The sequence below is a fragment of the Mesoplodon mirus genome (assembly GCF_964341445.2).
Source record: "Mesoplodon mirus genome assembly, chromosome: 12".
NCBI lineage: Eukaryota > Metazoa > Chordata > Mammalia > Artiodactyla > Ziphiidae > Mesoplodon > Mesoplodon mirus.
In genome coordinates, this window is record NC_138988.1 from 23,775,228 (window position 1) to 23,801,371 (window position 26,144).

The 26,144-nt window shown below is 39.7% G+C and overlaps 1 protein-coding gene across 5 annotated transcripts in view; it reads right to left on the reverse strand.

Moving 5' to 3' along the window:
- SLC25A26 (solute carrier family 25 member 26) overlaps positions 1-26,144 on the reverse strand; it is a 144,804-nt gene that overhangs the window by 7,015 nt on the left and 111,645 nt on the right. For 4 of the 5 annotated variants that reach the window (XR_014295501.1, XM_082638315.1, XM_082638316.1 and 1 more), the window contains one exon: positions 4,830-4,899. Coding sequence is in view for 4 of the 5 variants with exons in the window: in XM_082638315.1 (XP_082494441.1) it covers positions 4,830-4,899 (70 nt within the window). In the remaining variant the exon portion in view is untranslated. Of the gene's footprint in view, positions 1-4,829; positions 4,900-12,766; positions 14,298-26,144 lie in introns of those variants that run through there. The other variant, XM_082638314.1, reaches the window with a different exon arrangement.

Sequence of the window (26,144 nt, forward strand, 5' to 3'; positions counted from 1 at the left end):
GTGGGGATTTTTCATATAAGTGGCTGGCTTCTTATGGTTAAGAGTATAAATGTTTCTGTATTTGCAGGCTTCTGATCAACAGGCCAGTTAGAGTAACAAGATTTCTAAACTCGCTTCCATATATTGTTAGAGTCCGTTTTGATTCAAGCCTGCATTCTTCCTGACTGCTTCTTTCCTAATTTTTCTCTCCTGTCCTCTTTATTTAAATGCCATGACTGCCAAACTGACTTTTTTTTAAATCCACATATTTTAAACGGGTCCATAGCTACAGACCGAGGAACTGGAAGACTACTTTTTTAACAGAAATCACAGTATATGGTACCATTATTTTATTTAATATGATACAAAGATATATTTTAAACCCCAAAAGGCCCAAAGGAGATAGAAATAATGAGCCCAAGAGGGCTTTCTAAAGATTCAGCTTCCGTGAGCCAGGGTGAAATCGGCAGTTTTCTAAGAGCTGAACAGAACACATGTGTGAAGGATGCTTCAGAAATAGCACACCTCTCCCTCTAAGTTTTGCGGTGTGTGGACAAGGAGGTCATTTGATCTCTGCCCAGTATCTTTCTAAAATATGTTGCTGAAATAAGATCATTAAACTGAACCTCCTCCATTTGGTAATTTATTATGATGCTGACTTCTTGAGAGATGTACCCAGAATGACACTAATCTTAGGGCTAACGAGTAAAAACCATAAACATGTATCCTGGAGTCCCTTTTATTTTAGCCACCTTTGAGTTATGAATACGTGAAACACTTTCCACCCAATTCAAAAGGTGTCTGACATTCAGAGACCTGCTAAACTGCAAGTATTTTAAAATTTTGTGGACCCAGTCCTGAAATACTACTCTTACTTTTTTTTAACCACTTACTCTGCCATAAGGGAGGTGGGACTCAGAAGTCATGTGTACCTTGGCTCCAAAAGTAATGCTGTTTCACTACACGATGACTTTGATATATGAATAAGACAAATCCAAATGTATCCAGTTGTTAAAATCCAGAAGTGCATACACGATTTTCCTACTTGAAAATCGTTACAAACTGACCTGAACCAACTAAAAATTGACAAGGACATCATCTGTCCCCTGTCTGACCACTCAGGCTCCCACACGTCACCTGCATTGAAAAGTATTTGTTTTCTACTAAATTTGGATACTGTAAATCGAACTTATTTGGGCCATTAGCAAAAGTTCACCATTTCTTTACTGTAGATGCCTGCCAATATTCTCCCAGTGATTTCTGTTTCATGAAAGTAATAAGAAGAAAAGTTAGACAAAAACGCACATGCCAAAATAGGTCCTACTTTTATTACCACGATGGAAACTTTATTTTATGCAAGTTATTAATAAGTTGATTTAAATGTCTTCAAATATCAAAGACTGCTTTAATTCACAGACCTCACAATGTTTTTTATGAGGCTGTAAGAAGGACTTGTGAAGATCATGTAATAGAATAATTGGTCATGATGGGGAGGGGGCAGGGGAGCTGTATTTTCAGTTAAAATGTAGTTATTTTCTGCATTTTACTTAAGGGAAATGTAAACCGCTGGTAATAAATACAAGGAACATGCTAACGTGAGACAGGAAATAATTATTTGGTACAGCGACTGCAGGCTACTTTAGTGCTCAAATCACATGTGAAACAATTTTCCATGGGTTCCACTCGAGTTGGGTTTTTACTGAATGTTAGCCTAACTGCTTTCAAGAACCAGATTCAGGGGAAACTAGACTTCTACAGCGAAACTACATCTCACGTGTCCTCAGGGAAGAAATGCAGGTTCTTCGCCTTCTCCAGACAAAAAAGGGGCCGCCTTCCTACGAGAGTTATGGAGCTGTCACCTCCAACAGCAGCTGTGAATGTGGTGGGAGGAGTAGTGGGCGGCACTGCCACTCACTGTCCGCCCAAGGCCTCCCCTCCCCAGATGAGCCGGGAGCAGGAAAAGCAGCTCCACCGACCAGCTCCAAACAAGCGTCCAGACTTGGACGGCTTCAACAACAGCAACGGCAAAAAACCTGTTTTCGTTTGTGTTTTAAAGACTGCTTCAAGCCCTGTCATTTGTTGCCCAAACAATCCTCACACCCTATTCTAGAATTTCAAGCCATGGCAGGAGAGATCTCTCTCTCTCCTTCTCTCTTAGAGAATGTAAGTTAAGTGTTCATTACAGGAAACTAATCAAAGGACATTAGAATAGCAGATATCCCTATAGTAGCAGATGTCATAATTACTAAGACTGAATGATGGTTTTATGTTTGGAAGTTAACTTGAAGTAGGGAAGTTGGCAAAGTCCATTTCCCCACCCCCAATCTAACCCCTGACCAGAAGCCAAGGGAATTTCTGAGCATGACGAGCCATCAACACCTCCAATCTCAAGGGACATTTTTGGATATTTGTGCCAAGTGGTTTATAAAGCAAGCATGGGCACCAAACAGTGCCAAGGATGGCCAGAGAGTGGTTTGTCTACAATGATTTAACCAGGTTAAACTTGGAAAAGCACACAGGGATGAGAAATCAGATTTCTGGTTTATAGGGCAAGTTTTATCACTGCTTCTGTGGCCATGTAAGGCAAAAACGTCTGAAAGTACAGCCGGTAAGCATGTCAGATCTTAGGGGCTGCCCAAGATGACTAGTCATTAGTCATTTCTCTATACTGTGCAGTGCACAGTCTTGCAGCAAATTCTTACAGAATGTTGCTTTCTCACAATCTGAAATATTTTCCAATTACGTTTCTCTTTCAGAAGGGTTTTAAAAGAGTAACCCTGTTCCTCAGGATCAACATTTGTACCAACTAAAATCTCAGAACAAAAGGGATATAAACAAGAAATCTATTTTTTTACTTTATCTTTTGTTAAATACAGGTAGATGTACTGACAATGGATTTTCTGCAGACCTTGGGCAAATTCCTATCAGAACCTCAGCTGAAAAAATAAGATAATTGTCTTGGAGTAGTTTTTAAATCTACACCCTACTAGAGGTGATGATTATGTATAGTAACTTTATTAATATGTTATTTTTTTCTATGCAATTAAGAATATGAATTACTGTGATGGTGACAGCTTTTCATTTCCTGGGTGCTGGTTGTTTTTATTGAAATAAACTCCGTAAACGCAGTTCTAACACACATTATCACACCTATCCCAGCGACAACCCCTTAACGGAGGGAGGGTTGCTTCTGCATTACAGGTAAGGAAACTGGTGCTCAATAAGGCCCCAAAGTCTCATTCCTTAGTTGGGGACAGAACAGAGGTTTGACAGCTCTATGATTCAGACAGGTCAGCCAGCACTGGATCCTGAAGCTCTGGGTGAATCCCTTCCCTGCCCGGCATCCCAGCTTCCCCACTGTCCCTGGAAGGCAGTGTGGCTTGCTGCACTCCTCATCCTCAGGGGGGCCACCGGAATGGAAAGAGCCTGGCCCACAGGATCCCGCCAAACAGTGGGGGTCTGATACCAAGTTTCTCCCCGGCTCCCACCCCCTGACTAAACTAAGTACTTAGTGCCTATTACACAGCATTATTCAGAAAAAGCAATTGTAATGAACGCACATGTCCTTAATAGGAACAATGCATATTTGCAAGTGAATCTTTGAATTAGCTACTTAAGGGAAGGGACCAGAGAATACATATATTTGTTTCAACACTCAGACGTTTTATAGTATGTTAACTCTAAGAACTGGCCTTCCTTATCCAGGATGACTCAACTTCCAGAATGCTCACTTTGTGCCCAGGACCCAGAAGGGAGTCCACAGAAATGCACATTTCTTAGGGACTGGGGAGTAAAGACTCCTGACCACTGGCAAATGAATCGAGACCACGTACCCATTTAACACAGCTAATGACTATGGATTGATCATGTGGAAACAATTACCCGTCATAAGCAATCTGAGCTGGCTTCATATTAGAGGCAAGAGTCTTATTTTGGATTATCAATTCTATAAGTCAGATGGGTCCAATTATTAATTATAAAATGTATGTTTTCTGTTTTCCTAATCACTACAACTAAAAACCCATCCAACGACCATTAAACAAATTGGAAACGAATTATTTCCTACTAAGGTTGGTATCCTAAGCCCGCGTATCTGTCAGTTTACTGGCTTCACATCAAAACCAGCAGTTTACAATTTTCTGGCAAATTTCCGTTTCGATTTATTTCAACCATAATTCTCCCTCACCTTTATTTGCAACAAAATGTATTTCTCTTTTAGACTGTTACACCTCTCACTTTTTAAATTCTTTCCAGTTTCTGAGATCTCACTAAAACCTCACTGGAAAATGCATATGACCAAGTGATGGATAGACATTGCATAGTGTCACTCTGCTCTTTGTTTAATGTCTAGAAAATGCCCAGATGTTTAGATCTCCATATTTTCTACACCGCGCAGTTTAGCCTTCAGTAAGTTGTGGAGCAGCCTCCGCTCTCCTGACACCAGTTAATCTACGGCGCTGTCAAACATGTCACATGGACCGTGAATCACTGCCTTCTGCAAAAATCGCCTAAACCCCCCCAAGAAGTGCTCAAGGCAGACAGCTGCACCCACAGCCAGTCCCTTCCCACAGAGGCCTTGCTAAATCATCTTTAAGATAATCCAAGGGCCTGAGTGAAGGCTTTAATAAAAAGAAAAAATTTGTCAAAAACAAATTGGCTGTCTTTCAGGCAGACACCTTTTTAGCAGTTTTTTTTTTTTCCTAAGACACTCTCTTTTCTCAAACAACTAGTGGGACTCTCTTCTTCCAAACAATCTGGAATTTCTGAAGAATGTTGTTTTTGCACAGTTAATATTTTCACATTTTTCTCCCCCTCTTTGGTCTTTCCCAGTATAATATAATCCTTTGCACCTGCAAATGCTCCACAGACTGCTGACTGCCAAGAATCCACCACATGATCCTGCCTCCAGGACCAGAGGGCCTGTGTTTAAGGAGAAAGAAAAATACAAGTTATTAAATATTTGAATTTATCGGAACCTCCCGTGGGTTAGCTCTGGGGATGGGAACTTAAGTGAGAAGCTATTTTGGTGGCATTCCTCACTGATGACATAAGTGATTTTCCCAAGGACTTAACTGCATTCTAAAATAAGTCAAAGAAACGAGGGTGACAGCTATGTTAGAGTGCCCAAAGGAAACCATTTTCAGGGAATATGTGTGATAGTCACACATATATATACACATTTACATACACGTATAAAAATAAAGATATATCTTTAAGACAATGTAACATTTTAAATATTTACCATATAATTCTAAACATATAAATACCATAATTCACAAATTAGGTCAGAGCAGTGTATACCAAATTCCACAGTTCTTTTTTCAATCTTTACCCATGCTGTACATGTTTGAAGGATGCTAATTCTATTACTGAACCACGTAAAGTTCGTCAAAATGCTTTTCGCCCTGTTTTTGTAATACGTTGAGGATTACACAAATAAATACTCAGGCTGAGTTTCAAACTAGGCAAAATGATGGCAGAGACGTGGTGCCTTGCTTGTTGAGAGTTTATGATTTAGTAGAAAATAAAATACAGTCATATCAAATGGTGAAGAGTACTGAGTCAGGCCCTGGTCTAATCTCTGACGATACATCAAATCCCACAGTCCTCACAACAACCCTGAGAGTTGAGTCCTGTTATTTTCCTTCTTTTACCCAGGCTTTCTAACAGCAGAGCCTGCACTCTTTATTTTTGTTTTTAGCTTTACTGAGGTATAACTGATATCCAATAAACTACACGTATTTAAAGTACGTCATTTGGTAACTTTTGATAGACATACATGTGAAATCATCACCATAATTAAGACAGTGAACATATCCATCACCCCAAAAGAGTTTCGGGTCCCTTTGTCATCCCCCTTTCCTGCCCTTCCTTACCAACCCCTAAACAATCTGATCGGTCACTCTACATTCGTTTGCCTTTTCTACAATTTTATATAAATGTAACTATACATTAATTTTTTTAACTCGAATTCTTTCCTTCAGAATTTTTGTACGATTCATTCATGTTAGTGTGGATATCAATGGTTCACCCCCTTTTTAATTGCTAAGTAATATTCCACTGTATCATTATTTGTTTATATACTTGCCTATTGATAGGCATTTGGAATTTTTCCAGTTTTTGGCTATTACAAATAAAACTGCTATGAACATTTATATTCATGTTTTCGTATGGACACATGCCTTCATTTCTCTTGAGAAAACACCTAAAAGTGAAATAGCTGGACCACATGGCAGGTATATGGATGTATACTTTATAAGAAACTACCAAATTGTTTTAGAAAGTAGTCGTATTTTACATTTAGACCAGTTCCAGTTTCTTTACATCCTTTCCCACACCTGGTATTGTATTTTAAAAATTTAACCGTTTTAATTGGTATGCAGTAGCATTTCATTGTGGTTTTAATATGTATTTCCCTAATGACTAATGATGCTGAGCTCCTTTTCATGTACTTTTTTACCATCCATAATATATTTTCTTTAGTGAAGTGTCTGTTCAAAAGTTTTGCACGTTTTCATCGGGTTGTCTGTTTTTGTAATTATTGAGTTTTACAGTTCTTTATATATTCTAGCTATAGGTCACCTGCAATTCTTTTCTCCTGGTCTGTGGCTTGTCTCTTCATACTCTTAACAGTGTCTATCCAAGAACAGAATATTTAACTTTGATGTCCAAATTAACCTTTTACAGATCTTGCATTTGGTGACTTATCTAAGAAATCTTTACCTAACTCAGACCACAAAGATTTTTCATCTATGTTTTCTTCTGGAAATTTTGTCTTTAAGTTTGATATTTAGATCTTCCATTTTAAGTTGATTTTTATGTATGCTACGAGGTTTGAAGTTCTTTTGTTTTGTTTTTAAACATGGATATGTAATTGTTCCAGCAATTGGAAAGGACTAGCCTTTTTGCAATGAACTGACTTCACACTGTTGTCAATAATCAATTGTCCATATATGTGTGGATTTATTTCTGGACTCTATTTTGCTCTAATCTACAGATCTATCTTGATACCAATTCAATACTTTTTTGACTACTACACCTCTATAATAAATCTTGTGTTCAAGTAGTGTTAATTCTCCAACTTCCTTCTTTGTCAAAGTCATTCAGACTAGTCTAGGGTCTTTTCACTTCCGTAAGAATTTTAGAATCAGCTTATCAATTCCTACAAAACAGCCTGCTAAGATTTTTTAAATTAATTAATTAATTAATATTTATTTTTGGCTGCGTTGGGTCTTTGTTGCTGCGCGTGGGCTTCCTCTAGTTGTGGGGTGACTGGGGGCTACTCTTCATCATGGTGCATGGGCTTCTCATTGTGGTGGCTTCTCTTGTCGTGGAGCACAGGCTCTAGACGTGCAGGGTCACTAGTTGTGGCTCATGGGCTCTAGAGCTCAGGTTCAGTAGGTGTGGCTCACGGTCTTAGCTGCTCCACGGCATGTGGCATCTTCCTAGACCAGGGCTCAAACCCATGTCCCCTGCATTGGCAGGCAGATTCTTAACTACTGCACCACCAGGGAAGTCCGGCCTGCTGAGATTCTGATTTGAATTGCAACGAATCTATCGATCACTTTGGAGAGATCGGAGATGCTAACGGTATTGAGTTTTCTGACCCACAAACATGGTGCATCCCTCCATTTACTTGGGGCTCCATTATTTTCATTCATTCATTCATTCATTCATTTATGGCTGTGTTGGGTCTTTGTTGCTGTGCGTAGGCTTTCTCTAGCTGTGGTAAGCGGGGGCTACTCTTTGTTGCGGTGCACGGGCTTCTCATTGTCATGGCTTCTCTTGTTGTGGAGCATGGGCTTTAGGCACGCAGGCTTCAGTACTTGTGGCACATGGGCTCAGTAGTTGTGGCTTGTGGACTCTAGAGCTCAGGCTCAGTAGTTGTGATGCAAGGGCTTAGTCGCTCCGCAGCATGTGGGATCTTCCCGGGCCAGGGCACAAACCTGTGTTCCCTGCATTGGCAGGTGGATTCTTAACCACTAGGCCACCAGGGAAGCCCTGGGGCTCCATTATTTTCTCTCAACGATGTTTTGCAGTTTTCAGTATATAGGTCTTGCACTTGTATTGTCAGTTTTATCCCTAAGTATTTCATATGCTTTGGTGCTACTGTAAATGGTATTGCTTTTTTTTCTCTAAATTTCAGTTTCTGATTACTTAATATGTAGAAATACAATTGACTTTTGCATACTGATCTTGTATTCTGCAACCTTGCTAAACTTATCAGCTCTAGTAGCTTCTTCGGAGATTCCATCAAATTTTCTATATCAGTGATCATCTGTCTGTGAATAAACAGTTTTACTTCTTGCTTTCCAGTTTGGATTACTGCCTTTTATCTATTTATCTTGCCTTACTGCACCGGGTAGGATGTCTAGCATAATGGCAGGTACTGCAATAAGGAGGAAGAATATTAGAAATAAGACCTCTTGAATATATTCATTACAATGGTTAGAATAATATAATGACCTGCTGATGGTGGCATGACATTTTTATGGATGATCAAATATACCACAACTGAAAGAAGAACAGCATACCTAGTACGAATTTTCTACTCTCAATACTTCCCACCGAAAATACACCTGGAAGGTTGAGTGAGTTGCTACAGAAAGGGAGAAGATGCCATGTAAACAAACCAAGGCATGTAGGGCCCTGTTTGTCAACTTTTCTTAAGTCAGTCACCTAACTATGGAAACTACCTAACAAGTTAGAGGTATAAAAATGTATGGTGTCTGAGGGCTCCAACATTTCCTTCCACCTAACGAATGAGAACAGTTACTTGGAAAGTGTATTTATTAAGATCACTGGACTAAGAGTGCAGCTATCGAAAAGATTTTTGTAACCTTACTTGTGGACGTAGATGAGCTACACAAAAGTTCTATCACAAACAGCTTTCTAAAGATAACCTTGGCATTAAGCAGAGGATCTGGTATTTTCTTCAGTCGATGCGCTAATGTTTGCAAGTATATCTGTGTAGAAAACATTTTTTTCTCCAGGGCTCTTATAAGCACTCAAGACAGCATAAGAAGCAAATTAGTAGAACAGCAACTTTTTACTTCAAAGATGGCAAAATGTGTATTTTATCAGGCTAATGCCAATTTTAACACCATTATTTACTTTGCTGACTTTTTAGAAAAAGGATACAAAACATAAAATAGTCATTCTGGTAATGACTGAAGGTCATTTTCAGTTTCTACTGGTACCTTCAAAGGTTCCAGAGAGCCAAAGTTTACTCCAAACAAACTTAAAATACGACAAATAGTGCTGAGTTTACAAGCAGTAATAAAGAATAATAAGATGTGCACTACATGTCATACAGGAGAAAAAAATCAAAGATACTATGTAACTCATAAATTCAACATTTACTCAATACCTACTAGGATTCAGGCAGTATAAGGTCAAGGGAAAAAAGATAGCAGTCCCCAGGTCTAATATGTGATGGGGGTACAGTGAGGGCAGAAGAGGGTTATAACAGACAGTGACAAAGAAGGCTTCACAGAGGTGCCTGTTGTGATCTAGGAAGGAAAAAAATTGGTTGCCAGGGGAAGTAAAACACTGGATCAAAACAGACTCTGATGGCTGAAGACACAATTTAAAAATAGAATCTCCAAAGATAAGCATATCACCTGGCCAGGACAATTTAGCCTAAAAACATAAGGAGGGCTTCCCTGGTGGCGCACTGGTTGAGAGTCCGCCTGCCGATGTAGGGGACACGGGTTCGTGCCCTGGTCCGGGAGGGTCCCACGTGCCGCGGAGCAGCTGGGCCCGTGAGCCATGGCCGCTGAGCCCACGCATCCGGAGCCTGTGCTCCACAGTGGGAGAGGCCACAACAGTGAGAGGCCCACGTACCCCCCCCCACACTATATATATATATATATATATATATATATATATATATATATATGTGTATATGGAAATCATTTTGTATTACAAAAGGATACTAATAAATATCTTAAACAAAAAATCTCTATAACCAAAAGATTTAGATTCAAGTGAGAAACTTCCATGGCAAACACAGAGCATAAGAGAAGTAACAATTATAACAGCAACCACAATAAACACTTATACAGAACTTACTCAACCACAATAAACACTTATACAGAACTTACTATGCTCCAGGTACCCAACACTTTACATACATTAACTCATGAAATCCTAACCACAATCTTCTAAGGTATGTGCTATCTTATCCTCATTTTACAGACAAGAAAGTTGAGGATCAGAGAAGTAACTTGCCAAAGTTTAAACAGGTAGGTACAGAGTATATATATACTTGGACTTGGATCTATAGGTTACAGGTATTTTGACAGCAGACAGAAGGTATTTATAAGACACTTCACTTCCGCATACAGGTAACTTTTACTAGAATGGTATCAGAATATTCAAGTGAATGAACAAACTCTGTCAATGTCCAAAACAACTTGCTTTAAATAATATGGGTTTGCAATTTTTTTTAATAATGAATTGTCTGAATACAGAACTTTGGAAAAAGAATACTGAGACCAAGCTAAAAAGATGAGTGTTGTTTACAAATGATTCATTTGGGGGCAACTTTAAATTCATTAAGCAACAAAGATAATGACAAGAAACCTGGCTGGTAAAAAGTACTGTATATGAATTATGAAAATATTTTGAAATTACATATTTGTTCACATATATGGAGGAACTGGAGGATTGTGATCAATAAAAAACTGTCTGGAAAGACAGGAAAAAATTAAGGAAACACTCCCATTTACCACTGCAACAAAAAGAATAAAATACCTAGGAATAAACCTACCTAAGGAGACAAAAGACCTGTATGCAGAAAACTATAAGAAACTGATGAAAGACATTAGAGATGATACAAACAGATGAAGAGATATACCATGTTCCTGGACTGTAAGAATCAACATTGTGAAAATGACTACACTACCCAAAGCAATCTACAGATTCAATGCAATCCCTGTCAAACTACCAATGGCATTCTTCACAGAACTAGAACAAAAAATTGCACAATTTGTATGGAAACACAAAAGACCCCAAACAGCCAAAGCAATCTTGAGAAAGAAAAACTGAGCTGGAGGAATCAGGCTCCCAGACTTCAGACTATACTACAAAGTTACAGTAATCAAGACAGTATGGTACTGGCACAAAAACAGAAATATAGATCAATGGAACAGAACAGAAAGCCCAGAGAGAAACCCACACACATATCTTTGATAAAGGAGGCAAGAATATACAGTGGAGAAAAGACTGCCTCTTCAATAAGTGGTGCTGGGAAAACTGGACAACTACATGTAAAAGAATGAAATTAGAACACTCCCTAACACCATACACAAAAATAAACTCCAAATGGATTGCAGACCTAAATGTAAGGCCAGACAATATCAAACTCTTAGAGGAAAACACAGGCAGAACACTCTATGACATAAACCACAGCAAGATCCTTTTTAACCCACCTCCTAGAGAAATGGAAATAAAAACAAAAAGAAACAAATGGGACCTAATGAAACTTAAAAGCTTTTGCAAAGCAAAGGAAACCTTAAACAACACGAAAAGACAACCCTCAGAATGGGAGAAAATATTTGCAAATGAAGCAACTGACAAAGGATTAGTCTCCAAAATTTACGAGCAACTCATGCAGCTCAATATCCAAAAATCAAGCAACCCAATCCACAAATGGGCAGAAGACCTAAATAGACATTTCTCCAAAGAAGATATACAGATTGCCAACAAACATGTGAAAGGATGCTCAACATCATTAATCATTAGAGAAATGCAAATCAAAACTACAATGAGGTATCACCTCACACCAGTCAGAATGGCCATCATCAAAAAATCTGCAAACAATAAATGCTGGAGAGGGTGTGGAGAAAAGGGAACTCTCTTGCACTGTTGGTAGGAATGTACATTGATACAGCCACTATGGAGAACAGTATGGAGGTTCCTTAAAAAACTAAAAATAGAACTATCATACGACCCAGCAATCCCACTACTGGGCATATACCCTGAGAAAACCAGAATTCAAAGAGAGTCATGCAGCACAATGTTCACTGCAGCTCTATTTACAATAGCCAGGACATGGAAGCAACCGAAGTGTCCATCAACAGATGAATGGATAAAGAAGATGTGGCACATATATACAATGGAATATTATTACTCAGCCACAAAAAGAAATGAAATTGAGTTATTTGTAGTGAGATGGATGGACCTAGAGTCTGTCATACAGAGTGAAATAAGTCAGAAAGAGAAAAACAAATAACATAGGCTAACACATATATATATGGAATCTAAAAAAAAAAAAAAAGGTTCTGATGAACCTAGAGGCAGGACAGGAATAACGACACAGACGTAGAGAATGGACCTAAGGACATGGGGAGGCAGAAGGGTAAGCTGGGATGAAGTGAGAGAGAGGCATGGACATATACACACTACCAAATGTAAAATAGATAGCTAGTGGGAAGTAGCCGCATAGCACAGGGAGATCAGCTCGGTGCTTTGTGACCACCTAGAGGGGTGGGATAGGGAGGGTGGGAGGGAGACGCAAGAGGGAGGAGATGTGGGGATATATGTATATGTATATATAGGTGATTCACTTTGTTATAAAGCAGAAACTAACACACCATTGTAAAGCAATCATACTCCAATAAACATGTTAAAACAAAAAAAAGACAGGGAAGATTACTGGCAGGAAGTGTAATATTATTGTTTATGAGCTTTAAATAATTTAAGAGTAGATTAGAAAATGGAATAAAAATGTAGTTTAGACAACAGTATGAATGACTGCTATTGACAGTGTTACTTACCACTTGCTGAGTACCTAGCATGTTCCAGAAACTATGCAAAAGATTTCACATTTCTCATTTTATTTTGAAAGGTGTGTATTACTATCCAGACACACAGGTGTAGGGTGGTACTGAGTTGTCAAGTAACTTGCCTGAGGTCACACAGATCGAAAGTGGGGGAACTGAAGCTGATTTTTACGGTCCCCTCAAAGCCATGTGCCTTGTAGACAGAATAGTATAAAAGCAACATTTATAAGCTTCCTTGATACACAGCTCAACTTCTAGGGAAGCTACAATATAATATGCAAGTTATTAAAGAAAATATTTTGATGTCAATAAATGTATATAAATCATGTGGGCTTGGAAGGGAGGATTTTTTTTTAAGGCCCTGTCTCAGCACCAAAAATTTTTTAATTGCCGTAACTTCTCAACCCAAATAAGTATTTCCATTGCCACAGAGGTCTAATGATCATTCCTGTAAAAGCAAGTAAATGACTGCGGGGGGAGGGCAGAAAGGAGGCTCAAACATGAAGAACCACAGTGTTGGGTCTCAACTGGTGTGACAGAGCTTCTAAGACTAAAAAAAGGAGGCGCCATACTTTACTTGGTGTTTGTTTACTTATCGCTATTCCAAGTCCTGCTTCCATTTTCTTTTCAAATAAAAAACGAAATTTTCAGGTGAATCCATGCACATTTGCTTATATCTCATGTAAACGAGACATTTCAAGTAATGAGAATAGCAGTCAGAAATGTTCTTAGTTTCACTTTTGTGGTTTTTCTTGAGTAAAGTTTCCTAAACATAGGATGACTGGAAACGATTTCTAGTAGCTTATTTAGAAAATTTCATTTTGAAATCATTTTAGACTTACAGAAAATGTGCAAAAATAGTAGAGGTCCCATACACCCTTTACCCAGCCTCCTCTACTGTTGACATTTTACATAACCCAAGTATAATGATCAAAACAGGAAATGAAAATAGGTACAATACTCCTAAGATACAGATCTTAATTGAATTTCACCATTCACATTGTTTAAAGGTGTGCGAATTTTAAACATCAGGCCTGCTTTATTTTTCAATTAATGGTATTTCTATTATCCAGTAGGATATTATGAGGAATCCTGAATACTTAGTGGTGGCACTACAAAAACAATCAGATTGTTCTAATTTCCCAAGTGATTCTTCACTCAGAGCTCAAGGGCCATCAGAGGAAGAAGGCATGAAGTACTTTCGAGGCTCCTCCACACACACCCCCGCCAGGGTTACAGCTATTAGCACCAGTATTCATTCACAGGACAGAGAGCAAACACCAGGCCTGATACTAGGAAATGGCTGGGAGTCCAAGCCTGAGCCAAGTGTCTTTCAAGTACAGCATGAAGAGAAGGCTTTGTCACTTTAAAAGACCCACCTGGGCTTCCCTGGTGGCACACTGGTTGAGAGTCCACCTGCCGATGCAGGGGACACGGGTTCGTGCCCCGGTCTGGGAGGATCCCACATGCTGCGGAGCAGCTGGGCCTGTGAGCCATGGCCACTGAGCCTGCGCGTCTGGAGCCTGTGCTCTGCAACGGGAGGGGCCACAACAGTGAGAGGCCCGTGTACCACAGGAAAAAAAAAAGAGAGAGAGAGAGATTTCCAGGACTTCCCTGGTGGCGCAGTGGTTAAGAATCCACCTGCCAATGCAGGGGACACGGGTCCGAGCCCTGGTCCAGGAAGATCCCGCATGCTGCAGAGCAACTAAGCCCGTGAGCCACAACTACTGAGCCTGCGCTCTAGAGCCCACGAGCCACAACTACTGAGCCCACATGCCACAACTACTGAAGGCTGCATGCTTAGAGCCCATGCTCCTCAACAAGAGAAACCACCGCAGTGAGAAGCCCACGCACGGCAACAAAGAGTAGCCCCCGCTCACTGCAACTAGAGAAAGCCCGCAGGCAGCAATGAAGACCCAACGCAGCCAAAAGTTTTAAAAAATAAATAAATAAATAAATTTTTATAAATAAATACAGGATTTCCAAAGCAAAGTTTTAAAATGAAAAGAATAATGAATACAATTGGGAACCACAAGTAAGCTTTCACTTCTGCCCTACCATGGCTGGAGCAATATACGCAAGTGGTTAAAGGGCTAAAATGGATTCCTCTTAAACAGAACTAATTAAAACTGGGTACACCTAACTATTTACAGTAGACAGGCTAATCTTGGTTATAATGGCAGCTGGATTGAAACTATTCTGAGATTTGTAAATAGCACCAACTTGATGTGGCTGATTTGTACCCTGTTTTCGGTTAAACTGTAATTTGGTTGGTTGAGATATTGAGATATTTACCTTCTAGATAATTAGGGTGGTAAAAATAATAAGAGTTCGTAAGAAATTTTTTAATGAATGATTGTGCTGGTAAATATTGGGTTGGCCAAAAAGTTCTTTTCGGTTTTTCCTTAAGATGGTACAGAAAAACCCAAATGAACTTTTTGGCCAACCCAATATAAGAAATTTCATTTATTCTTGAGCAAACGTAAGATGGGTTCAAATGCTGAGTTTGCTTAGTAATATTTAGGTTTTACAATTACAAAGTAATATTTTTGGATATGTGTGGCTAGGTTTTATTTGGGAGGTATTTATTCTGATTGGAGGGCTGTCTGAGCTTCCTGGATCTGTGGTTTGATGTCTTTTATTAGTTTGGGTAGGGGCAAAAGGTATCTAAACTGACAGTTACTATTATAACTGATGCTCGTGATACAAATTTTAAGTCAACAAGAAAAGGTGTAATTATTTTTAATACTTCTGCCTGGAAAGACACACTTGGTTTGCTATGTTTAAGTATGTAACAATCTTTTAAAAAGATTTTTATAAAAATGGTTCAAATGGAAGAACTGAGGGACTTACACTAACAAGCTCCATTTATCCAGAAACAGGTACACTGACAAGTCACTATCCTCAAAAGCACCAAAAAATATGTATAATAAGGACTCACTTCTTTTCATTAACCTGCAAAAACTCGCTCATCTGACCCCTGATTCAACAGGAGAGGGACTTCATTACCTTCACCTCTGGAGTCTCACAGGGCCTTGCACAATTCCTTATACAAAGAACGCAGGCAAATATTTGGAACCGATATGAATACCTATAATGTAAGTAGTGTTGGATAATTTTACCCTTGTGTAGAGAAGGAGGAAAACATCAACTGGCCAGACATCATAATCCCAAATTGTCCTTTGTGGCTCAGGAAAGAACCGTATAAACCAGGAACGGCTAACAGGTTCCAGCTCAAGGATGAACATTTACTTAACTGGACAAGGCCTTCTAGTGAGCTGGGCTGAGACACTTCCAAAGCTTGTTTGAGGTTCAGCTGGAAGGAGGGCCAGGATCACCCAGGGATGACAGAGTGAAACCAGAGCAGCACAAACAGTATCCTATCGCATATTTACACCAGACATACTAAACTGACACCAAAAACACTCACGAATACCCAGGAAGCAGGTCTAAAGGACAAACAGAAACAATGTGGTCTCTCCCGTTGCAGAGCACAGGCTCCGGACGCCCAGGCTCAGCGGCCATGGCTCACGGGCCCAGCCACTCCGCAGCATGTGGGATCTTCCCAGACCAGGGCACAAACCCGTGTCCCCTGCATCAGCAGGCGGACTCTCAACCACTGCGCCACCAGGGAAGCCCTCCCCATTTTTTAAAGGAGGTTACGTGTGAATATGTACATGGCTCCCTTGAAATCAAATACTAGCACAGTTTCATATCTCCAAAGGAACTGGGCATCATTTTAGGCATTTTTAAAAAGTGCACAAATGGGACCTAATGAAACTTCAAAGCTTTTGCACAGCAAAGGAAACCAAAAACAAGACCAAAAGACAACCCTCAGAGTGGGAGAAAATATCTGCAAATGAAGCAACTGACAAAGGATTAATCTCCAAAATTTACAAGCAGCCCATGCAGCTCAATATCAAAAAAACAAGCAACCCAATCCAAAAATGGGCAGAAGACCTAAATAGATATTTCTCCAAAGAATATATAAAGATTGCCAACAAACACATGAAAGAATGCTCAACATCATTAATCATTAGATAAATGCAAATCAAAACTACAATGAGATATCATCTCACATTGGTAAGAATGGCCATCATCAAAAAATCTAGCAACAATAAATGCTGGAGAGGGTGTGGAGAAAAGGGAACGCTCTTGCACTGTTGGTGGGAATGTAAATTGATACAGCCACTATGGAGAACAGTATGGAGGTTCCTTAAAAAACTAAAAATAGAACTATCATACGACCCAGCAATCCCACTACTGGGCATATACCCTGAGAAAACCATCATTCAAAAAGAGTCATGCAGCACAATGTTCACTGCAGCACTATTTACAATAGCCAGGACATGGAAGCAACCGAAGTGTCCATCAACAGATGAATGGATAAAGAAGATGTGGCACATATATACAATGGAATATTATTACTCAGCCATAAAAACAAAAGAAATTGAGTTATTTGTAGTGAGGCAGATGGACCTAGAGTCTGTCATACAGAGTGAAGTAAGTCAGAAAAAGAAAAAGAAATACTGTACGCTAACACATATATATGGAATCTAAGAAAAAAAAAAAGGTCATGAAGAACCTAGGGGCAAGACGGGAATAAAGACACAGACCTACTAGAGAATGGACTTGAGGATATGGGGAGGGGGAAGGGTAAGCTGTGACAAAGTGAGAGAGTGGCATGGACATATATACACTACCAAACGTAAGGTAGATAGCTAGTGGGAAGCAGCCGCAGAGCACAGGGAGATCAGCTCGGTGCTTTGTGACCACCTAGAGGGGTGGGATAGGGAGGGTGGGAGGGAGGGAGACGCAAGAGGGAAGAGATATGGGAACATATGTATATGTATAACTGATTCACTTTGTTATAAAGCAGAAACAAACACATCATTGTAAAGCAATTATACTCCAATAAAGATGTTAAAAATATAAAAAAAAAAAAGTGCTTTTTAATATATATTTGTTTGATAATCTGATTAAAATAAAGTGTGTTAAATTCCCTTCTCACACTTTGTCTTAGCCAAAAAAAGTCAATTTGATTCATCACAGGAATGCTGTATCTGAATGAGCATATTTATCTCATTTTGCTCACAAACTTGCATAAACAGAAGAGAAACACCCAAAAGAAGATGACAAAGGAGGAATCCTGGTGTGCATTTTATCATTTTTTGACAAAGGACCCTAACTCACTACCCTCTAGCCTGTGGGACCCATGAGGCAAGGTTAAATCTTAACTCGGTTGAAAGTAATGGAACCTGCAAGGAACATTATTAGGTGTCGTTACTGCTTTGGCTTCACAACTGTAACTACAGCAGGACACCAGGCAGCTGAGTACACCGGTCCAAAGGAGGAGATGGGACAAGGATCCAGAGCCTCAGAAGTGACACCCTTTCCATCCATCCTGTCAGGCTTTGCTACACATCCTTCCTTCCTTCCTTAGTTTTCTTTGCCATCTCTTTTTAACCATCTGTCTTTAAGAATTCTAAAGTTCTCATATTTTTTAAATTGTTAAAAAAGATGTCTGCTTCATTATAATGACATTTTGCTAAAATCCTAATCAGCATCTCAGACTCTGACTTTGCTAATGATCTGGACATAAAATATTTTGCTCTTATTTTTAAGAGTTTTCTTCCATCTTGACATGCTGTATTTAATTTAGGGGACAAACTTAGTGCAGTAAAAATCACACAATCATTTTTACTCTGTTATCATTCCCTTCTCAATCTTTAATATGCCTTTACAGGAATCTATGTTCTGATCAAACATGTCTGTGCAGATACCAGATTGTCCCAGTCTCATGAAATGGTGCAGTGGAGACCCTGAGCATGAGCACCTTCTAAATTACTATCATTTTGTTCATATACTAAAGGTATGGGAGAATGTTGTGGATGGAGTGATAAAAGACACTTTAACTATTATTCAAATAAGAATCAGGACTTCCCTGGTGGCGCAGCGATTAAGAATCCGCCTGCCAATGCAGGGGACATGGGTTCAAGCCCTGGTCCAGGAAGATTCCACATGCCGCGGAGCAACTAAGCCCGTGTGCCACAACTACTGAGCCCACAAGCCACAACTACTGAAGCCCGTGCGCCTAGAGCCTGTGCTCCGCAACAAGAGAAGCCACTACAATGAGAAGCCCACACACCACAACAAAGAGGAGCCCCCGCTCACCGCAACTAGAGAAAGCCAGCATGCAGCAAAGAAGACCCAATGCAGCCAAAAATTAATTAATTAATTTAAAAAATAAGAATCAACAACAATAAAGAAGTTACCCTTCAATTTGAATAAAAATATAGTTTTCATAAAGTACTGGCTGTTTAAAAGACTTCTAAAATGTACTGATTTTATTCATTGTCCTATAACTGAAATGATAATCCACTGGCCCCTGATTTCTGTTACAAAGCTATGATTTCATTTAGGAAAATCATCAGCATAATGTGAAAATTTTACATAACCAAACTGACTTTATTTTCACTTTGCTTCAAACGTTGCATCTGAGGTTAAGGTTTGAATTTCTTCTAGTCAGTGCTTTGCAACTTTGTAACACCTTGCGTCTAGAAGCAGAACTACCTAGACCTGGCAGCATTCTTAATTATCCTCTACACCTCTCTATATATTCAGACACTAGAACAAACAAATTTTATCATATCCTTTCAAAATACGTGTATTGTTTGCCAAAGGCTCAGTGAGAATACATCTGTATGTTAGAGCTGTGATCATACTTCTAAAAGAAACTACTTTTAAATAAAACGGTTAATGTATACAGCTACCCAACTTTGCTTTGACCTTGAAAAAGAAAGAATGCTAACCTCCAAACAATTAGTAAAGAGTCATAAACACCTGCTGTGTAAAGGTCAGAACTACAAAGAATATAAATGATCAGAAGACAAAGTTTCTTCCTCCAAAAAGCCAAGTCCTACAAGGAATTAAAACACAAACACGTGGGAAATGTGGTCTGGCTCCACTCATCCCCATAAACTATCTGTGCTCCCCCATGTCGGTCCCTCAGAGCTGACTCCTTCCTGAAGCAAACACTGTTTAACCCTTGCCCAAGTACAGCAGAACCGGGGATGGGTTGGGGGAGGGGAGGAAGGGAGGCTGGTCTAAGAAATATGGTAGCCAGGGCTTTTAAGTTTTATGTCATCAAGTTAAAGAATCAACACAATCTGCAGAAACGCCTGAAATAAGCTGATTAGATATAATACAACCATCTCAACTTTTTACCAACTTTTGAACATATGAAACAGCAATGACATTCTTAAAGATATTGTACGCTATGTGCAAAGTTATGTGTAAAATAATTAAGGACATCAACTCTGGAGTCAGACTGTCTGGGTTCAAATCCTGGATGTACCCCTTAACACTGAGTGTTCCTGAGGCCTTGGGCAAGGCATTCAAACTCTTCTTCAGTTTCCACATCTGCAAAATGAAGACAGTAAGAGCACCACCTCAAAGAATTGCCATGAAGATTAATAGGAGATAATCCATGGAAAGTGATTATCACAGTGCTGGGCACACTGTAACTTTGAGAAATGCTACATTTTATGATTATTAATGATCATGACCATAGTAATAAAAACAATGTTAACACAGTAAAAGGGTACTGGACAGAAAACTGAGGACTTAGTTTGGCAGGTGGAAGACAATCTCTCTGAGCCCTGGTTTCCCTGTTTTAGTGGGGATGACAACAGGACCTGTCTCTCTGAGCTGTACGTCATGTGAATAAGATGCTAAGGAAAATATAATATACTCCTCAGCACAGTGCCTGGCATATATCTGCTCAACACACAACGTGATTTTTATAAGTATTTGGGTGTCGATAAGTGCATAACTAAATAAACTAATTATTTAAATGCTACAAAGGAAATAAACAGGTGCTGTGTTTACTGAGCAGGGAAGATGGGAAGGTCCTACTTTAAAGATGGGTGGACAGGGAACGCCTCTCTGAAGTGACATGATCTAAGACTAAAGAACGAGAAAGATTTGGACGTGAGAAAAGCCTAGGGAAAGAGCCAGAGTGAAAGCTTGATGAGGGGTTTTTGTCAACCCTGTTGATCACTATATTCCCCAGGCCCTAGTCACATAGTAGGTACTTAGTGACAATGTGCAGAATAAATGAATAAAGAATATTTCTGGCAGAGGGCACAACAAACTTAAAGGCCCTCGGGTAAGGAGCAGCCTGGCGAGTCCGAACAGAACAGAGAGAGGCCAGCCAGGCTGCAGGGCAGGACGTGGACATGGGGAGGCTGGAGTGTAGTGGGCGGGTGCTGTGGGATAAGGTCGGTGAGGTAGGAGGGGCGGATGACACGGGACCCTGTCAACAGCAGTTTAAACTCTGGATTTTACTCTTCTTTCAAAGAGGTGTCACTGAGGGCTTTTAGTAGAGAGTGGTATGATCTGATTTAGTTCTTTAAAAGATCACTCTGGCTGTTGTGAAGAGAAGATATTTTAGAGAAGCAAGAATGGAATCAGGGAGACCACTGGAGAGGCCAACGTGGCAACTCAAGCAAGAGATGAGTTAGAGGCTTCAATCAGAACAGTGGACTCTTCTGGGGGCTTCCCTGGCGGCGCAGTGGTTAAGAATCCACCTGCCAATGCAGGGGACTCAGGTTCGAGCCCTGGTCCGGGAAGATCCCACATGCCGCGGAGCAACTAAGCCCGAGCACCACAACTACTGAGCCTGTGCTCTAGAGCCCGCAAGCCACAACTACTGAAGCCCACGCGCCTAGAGCCCGTGCTCCGCAGCATGAGAAACCCCCGCAATGAGAAGTCCGCGCACCGCAACAAAGAGTAGCCCCAGCTCTCGGCAACTACAGAAAACCCGCATGCAGCAAAAAAGACCCAACACAGCCAAAAATAAATAATAACATAAAAATAAATTTAAAAAAAAAGAAGAAGAGTGGACTGTTCTGATGGGCTGGATGATGAGGGAAAGAGAGAACTGTGGAGTCATTCTTAAGTTTACTTTAGCAAGCAACAGACATGTGTTCTACTTACTGAGAAGGAGACACCTGGGAAGGAACAGGTTGGGGAGAAGGCAAATAAAAACCAAGTGTTCTGTTTTGAACTGGTTCCCCTGAGACACCCTGAGTAAGGGTGTCACCTAGGAAGTTGGTCATGTGAGGCTGTAACGCAGAGCAAGTGGTCCACGACAGAGCTTTAAACGTGCAAGTCAGCCATATACACAGGGTATTCAAAGCCAAGGGACAAGATGAAATAATAAGCTTTGGTTATTTGTCAGATAAGAGAACCATGTAATCTAACGTGTTTCTCTTCTTGTTGGGCTACTAGAAAAGTTCCAAACTCAATATAAATCTTAAAGGAAAATGATCTTCTCAGAGATTCTGGATATGATGATCTACCCCTTTTACTTCCCCTCCTCTTTATGGTGTTTAGTCTTCTTTCATCTAAATCTTTTTTGTAAGCATATGTACTATTTAAATAAAAAAAAGAAAACATAAGAAATGAGGTAGTGAAATGACATGATCTGGGGAGTCGGGGGGCTGGCTCCCACAGTGCCTTGGGTGGTCTTCAATTACAAACATGTTACCTTGGAGTTATCTGTGGGTATGTGCTTCTCTGATAGAGTAAAAACTCCTCAAGGGCATCAGCTACATCTTATTCATCTTTGAATTACTGTGAAATGAAACAGTGACTAACTCACAGCAGGCAGGCAATACATGTACACTAACTGCATCTGTCACTTTTCTATAAATAGAAGGGGTTCAGGCCTTATCAGAATGTGCTAAAGCTCAGTTCTAAGATGTTTTAAACGCAATACAGTACACGAATAAATACCAATCAGCTATACAGACAAATATTAGCTATAAGGGTAAACCTTCAGGGTCTGGATTGGAAGACTTCAAGCACGAGAAAAAAACTGAGCTGGCTTTAAAAGATGCATAGCATTTGATCCGTGAAAGCCCACTGCAGAAAGGAGCCAAAGAAAAGGGGCAGTAAGGAGGCTATTCTGGTTGGAAGGAAAGGAAGGAAAGGAGGGAAAGGAGGAAAAGCAAAAAAAAAAAAAAAGTGTAAGGGGAAGGGAGCGGGAAAAAACAGTTAAGGACACAGTATGGACATCCCTGAGTGCCAACAACTTCATGCTTTAGAGTTTGAGAAAGTTATACATTTCTGGGAACTTCAAAGAGATGTTTAAGGAAGATCACACAAATTCAATGTGTAGAAAAGATGAGTGTTAACTAAGTCCAGGCATAAGTTAGTAAGAATCTGATAAAAAAAAAAAAAAAAAAAAAAAAGAGGCCACAGGTTTCAAAAAGTCAGAGTGAACACAACTTGGTGAGTGATAGAGAAAAAGAGGATCAGATTTAATCTGGGACTTGAGACCAAAGGGGTCAGGAGAATAGTAGTATGATTAACAGAAATCAGGGATACAGCAGGAGGAAGTGATTTTAGAAGGCGATACCATCGATTTTAGGCAGAATAAGTTTAAGATGACAGTGGCCACCCCCTACCTCCAGATTCCCACTCCTTATAGCACAATGTGCACACAATCTGCCAAAGTCCTTGCTGAGAAAAAGTTTTCTTAGCAGTATTTCCACATAAACATAATAGAGAAACCCTTCCATATAATACAGTGTCTCTATGGTTGCAGGATCAAATGTAAATGGATAAACTCATAAATACAAAAATAAAAGACATGCCAAAAATTGTCTACTTTTACAAAGCACTGTGGTTTCACATTTGGATGTTTAAAAAAAAAAAACTATTATACAAAAAGGTGCTCAATATTATTTAGCCCTGAGAGAACTTCAAATTAAAACCACAATGAGATACCAGTACAAAACTACCAGAATGGGTAAAGTTTTATTTAATCTAATAATAACAAACAATGACATGGATGCAGAGCAACTGGAACTCCCACACATTGCTGGAAAATGGGATAGCCACATTGGAAAACACCGTGACAGTTTCTTATAAATTAAACTTATATTTTCCCTATGACCCAGCAATCCCATTCCTAGGTAGTTACCCAAGAGAAACAAAACCATATGTCCATACAAATACCCACATGCAAATATTTGTAGCAGCTTCATCCATAATCATCAACAACTCGAACGTGTATCAACTAGTAACTGGCTAAGCAAATTATAGTACGCGTACACAATGAAATGCTACTCAGCACCAGAAAGGAGCAAACTACTGGTACGGGCTAAAACAGGAATGAATCTCTTCTTTCATATTAAATGAAAGAAGCCAGGAACAAAATACTACACAGTGTGTGATTCTATTTATATGATATTCTGGAAAAGGGTGATGATATTACATTTTGTTTAGGGTGGTAGTCATATTTGTCAAAACCTGTAAAAATGTACACTTAAAAGGAGTTTTCCTGTATGAAGATTATTCTTCAATAAAACCGACAAAAAAAAAAAAACTATGGCATCTTAACATTGGCTCAAAGTATTAAAGCTCAACATTGTTAACTATGATTACTCTGAAAAATTCTAGACATACATACATTCATTTATTTATTTATGGCTGCACTGGGTCTTTGTTGCTGTGCGCGGGCTTTCTCTAGTTGCGGCGAGCGGGGGCTACTCTTCGTTGTGGTGCGAGGGCTTCTCATTGTAGTGGCTTCTCTTGTTGAGGAGCACGGGCTCCAGGCACGTGGGCTCAGTAGTTGTGGCACACTGGCTCAGTAGTTGTGGCTCGAGGGCTCTAGAGTGCAGGCTCAGTAGTTGTGGTGCATGGGCTTAGTTGCTCCGCGGCATGTGGGATCTTCCCAGACCAGGGCTTGAACCCGTGTCCCCTGCATTGGCAGGCGGATTCTTAACCACTGCACCACCAGGGAAGCCTAGACATTTCTTAACTAGCTAGCATACTGCAAATGTCCTGAATACTGCAAAGAAACAAATCCCATGCTTTTTCCCTCTTTGGGCCTCAAAACATTCCTGTGCAGAAACTGGGCTTAAGTATGTTAGATACAGTGCAAAAGCCACGTGAATGCTGCTTATTGAGATGCTAATAAAGTGAGTCTTGTTTGCTGGACAGCTGTTGCTCCATTGTCTTTTGTCATACACAAAAATAGAGAGGTGTTATGCTTATGGAATGTGACCTTCTCATTGGATAGCTGTTACATCACGCCCGGAAACACTGCCAGAGAAATCCATTTTCACCGTGGGCCACACGGAAAACAGTACAAAAACAAAACAACTATGAAAGATCCCAAAACTTGCATTAAATGAACTGTACTACTCCTTAAAATCAGATCATTTATAAGAAGTATTTCTCAATACTTAATATTGCTGAGTTTATTTTTATGAATAATGTTTTGTCTCATTTTATTATCCTTATATGTAACTTCAACAGAATATTTTTCAGAGTCCAAGTAACTGTTATTCTTCCAAAGACATTTTCTTTGAGCGCTCCATGATGACTAATACTATATAATTATGAGAGTAATTCCTTTATTTTTTGTGTTATCAAATGCCTATCTAGGTACTTTGCCATTTTACAGTTTGGTCATTTATAAACCATTTTCATTTGAACAAGGGTTTTCAGATTCTTTTAATCATTATTCACAGTGAGAAATACATTTCACATTGCGACCCAGTACACAGATGCATGTATATATGTACACGCAACACTGAAGTTTGACAAAGCAGGACTTAACCTTACCTCATAAGATGCTATTATTTTCCCTTTTTTTGTTGTCTTTAAAATGCTGGCAAACACCACACAATTCATACCGTGAGCCGCAATTTTTGAAATCATTGCACCAGGAGATGAAAAACAAATACAATGTCTCTGCATGTTTTGAACAAAGGCTTTCAAATTTTCATTTAATTGTTTGTTTTTAAACATATGAGTCCAAGGCTGACTCACAACTCCCCACACTCTGCTCCTTCTCACTGAGGGTTCCTAGGCCTGGGGAGCAGGAAAGACAGAAGGGACCTTCAGAAACCAAGCCCCTCCCCATGCCCACCCACCATTAGATGTGGGCGGGAAGGTCTTGGCCTTCTAGGCCTACAAATATTCAGAGCCTTGCTTTCCTTCCTTTTCCATTTACCCTCACTGTTATTCCTTAACCTCTACACACACACACACACACACAGACACACAGTGAAGTGAAATAAAATTCAAGTGGGTGGAAAAAGAGTTACAATACAGAGGAGAGTAAAGTTTTTCCTAAACATCTCAGGATTTCAGTTATGCCTGCTCTGCATACTTCCCAGACCACAGACACCTAAACAAGTTTAAAACACTGAACTGGCATGTAAATCCCACTCACAAAATATTTCCAACTCCTAATAATTTTGAGTTTTTAAACCGCTACTCAATATTATACTATTCTACACCGAAACTACTGGGTATTAATGATCATAAGATAATTAGAGAGATTTTATATGAAGA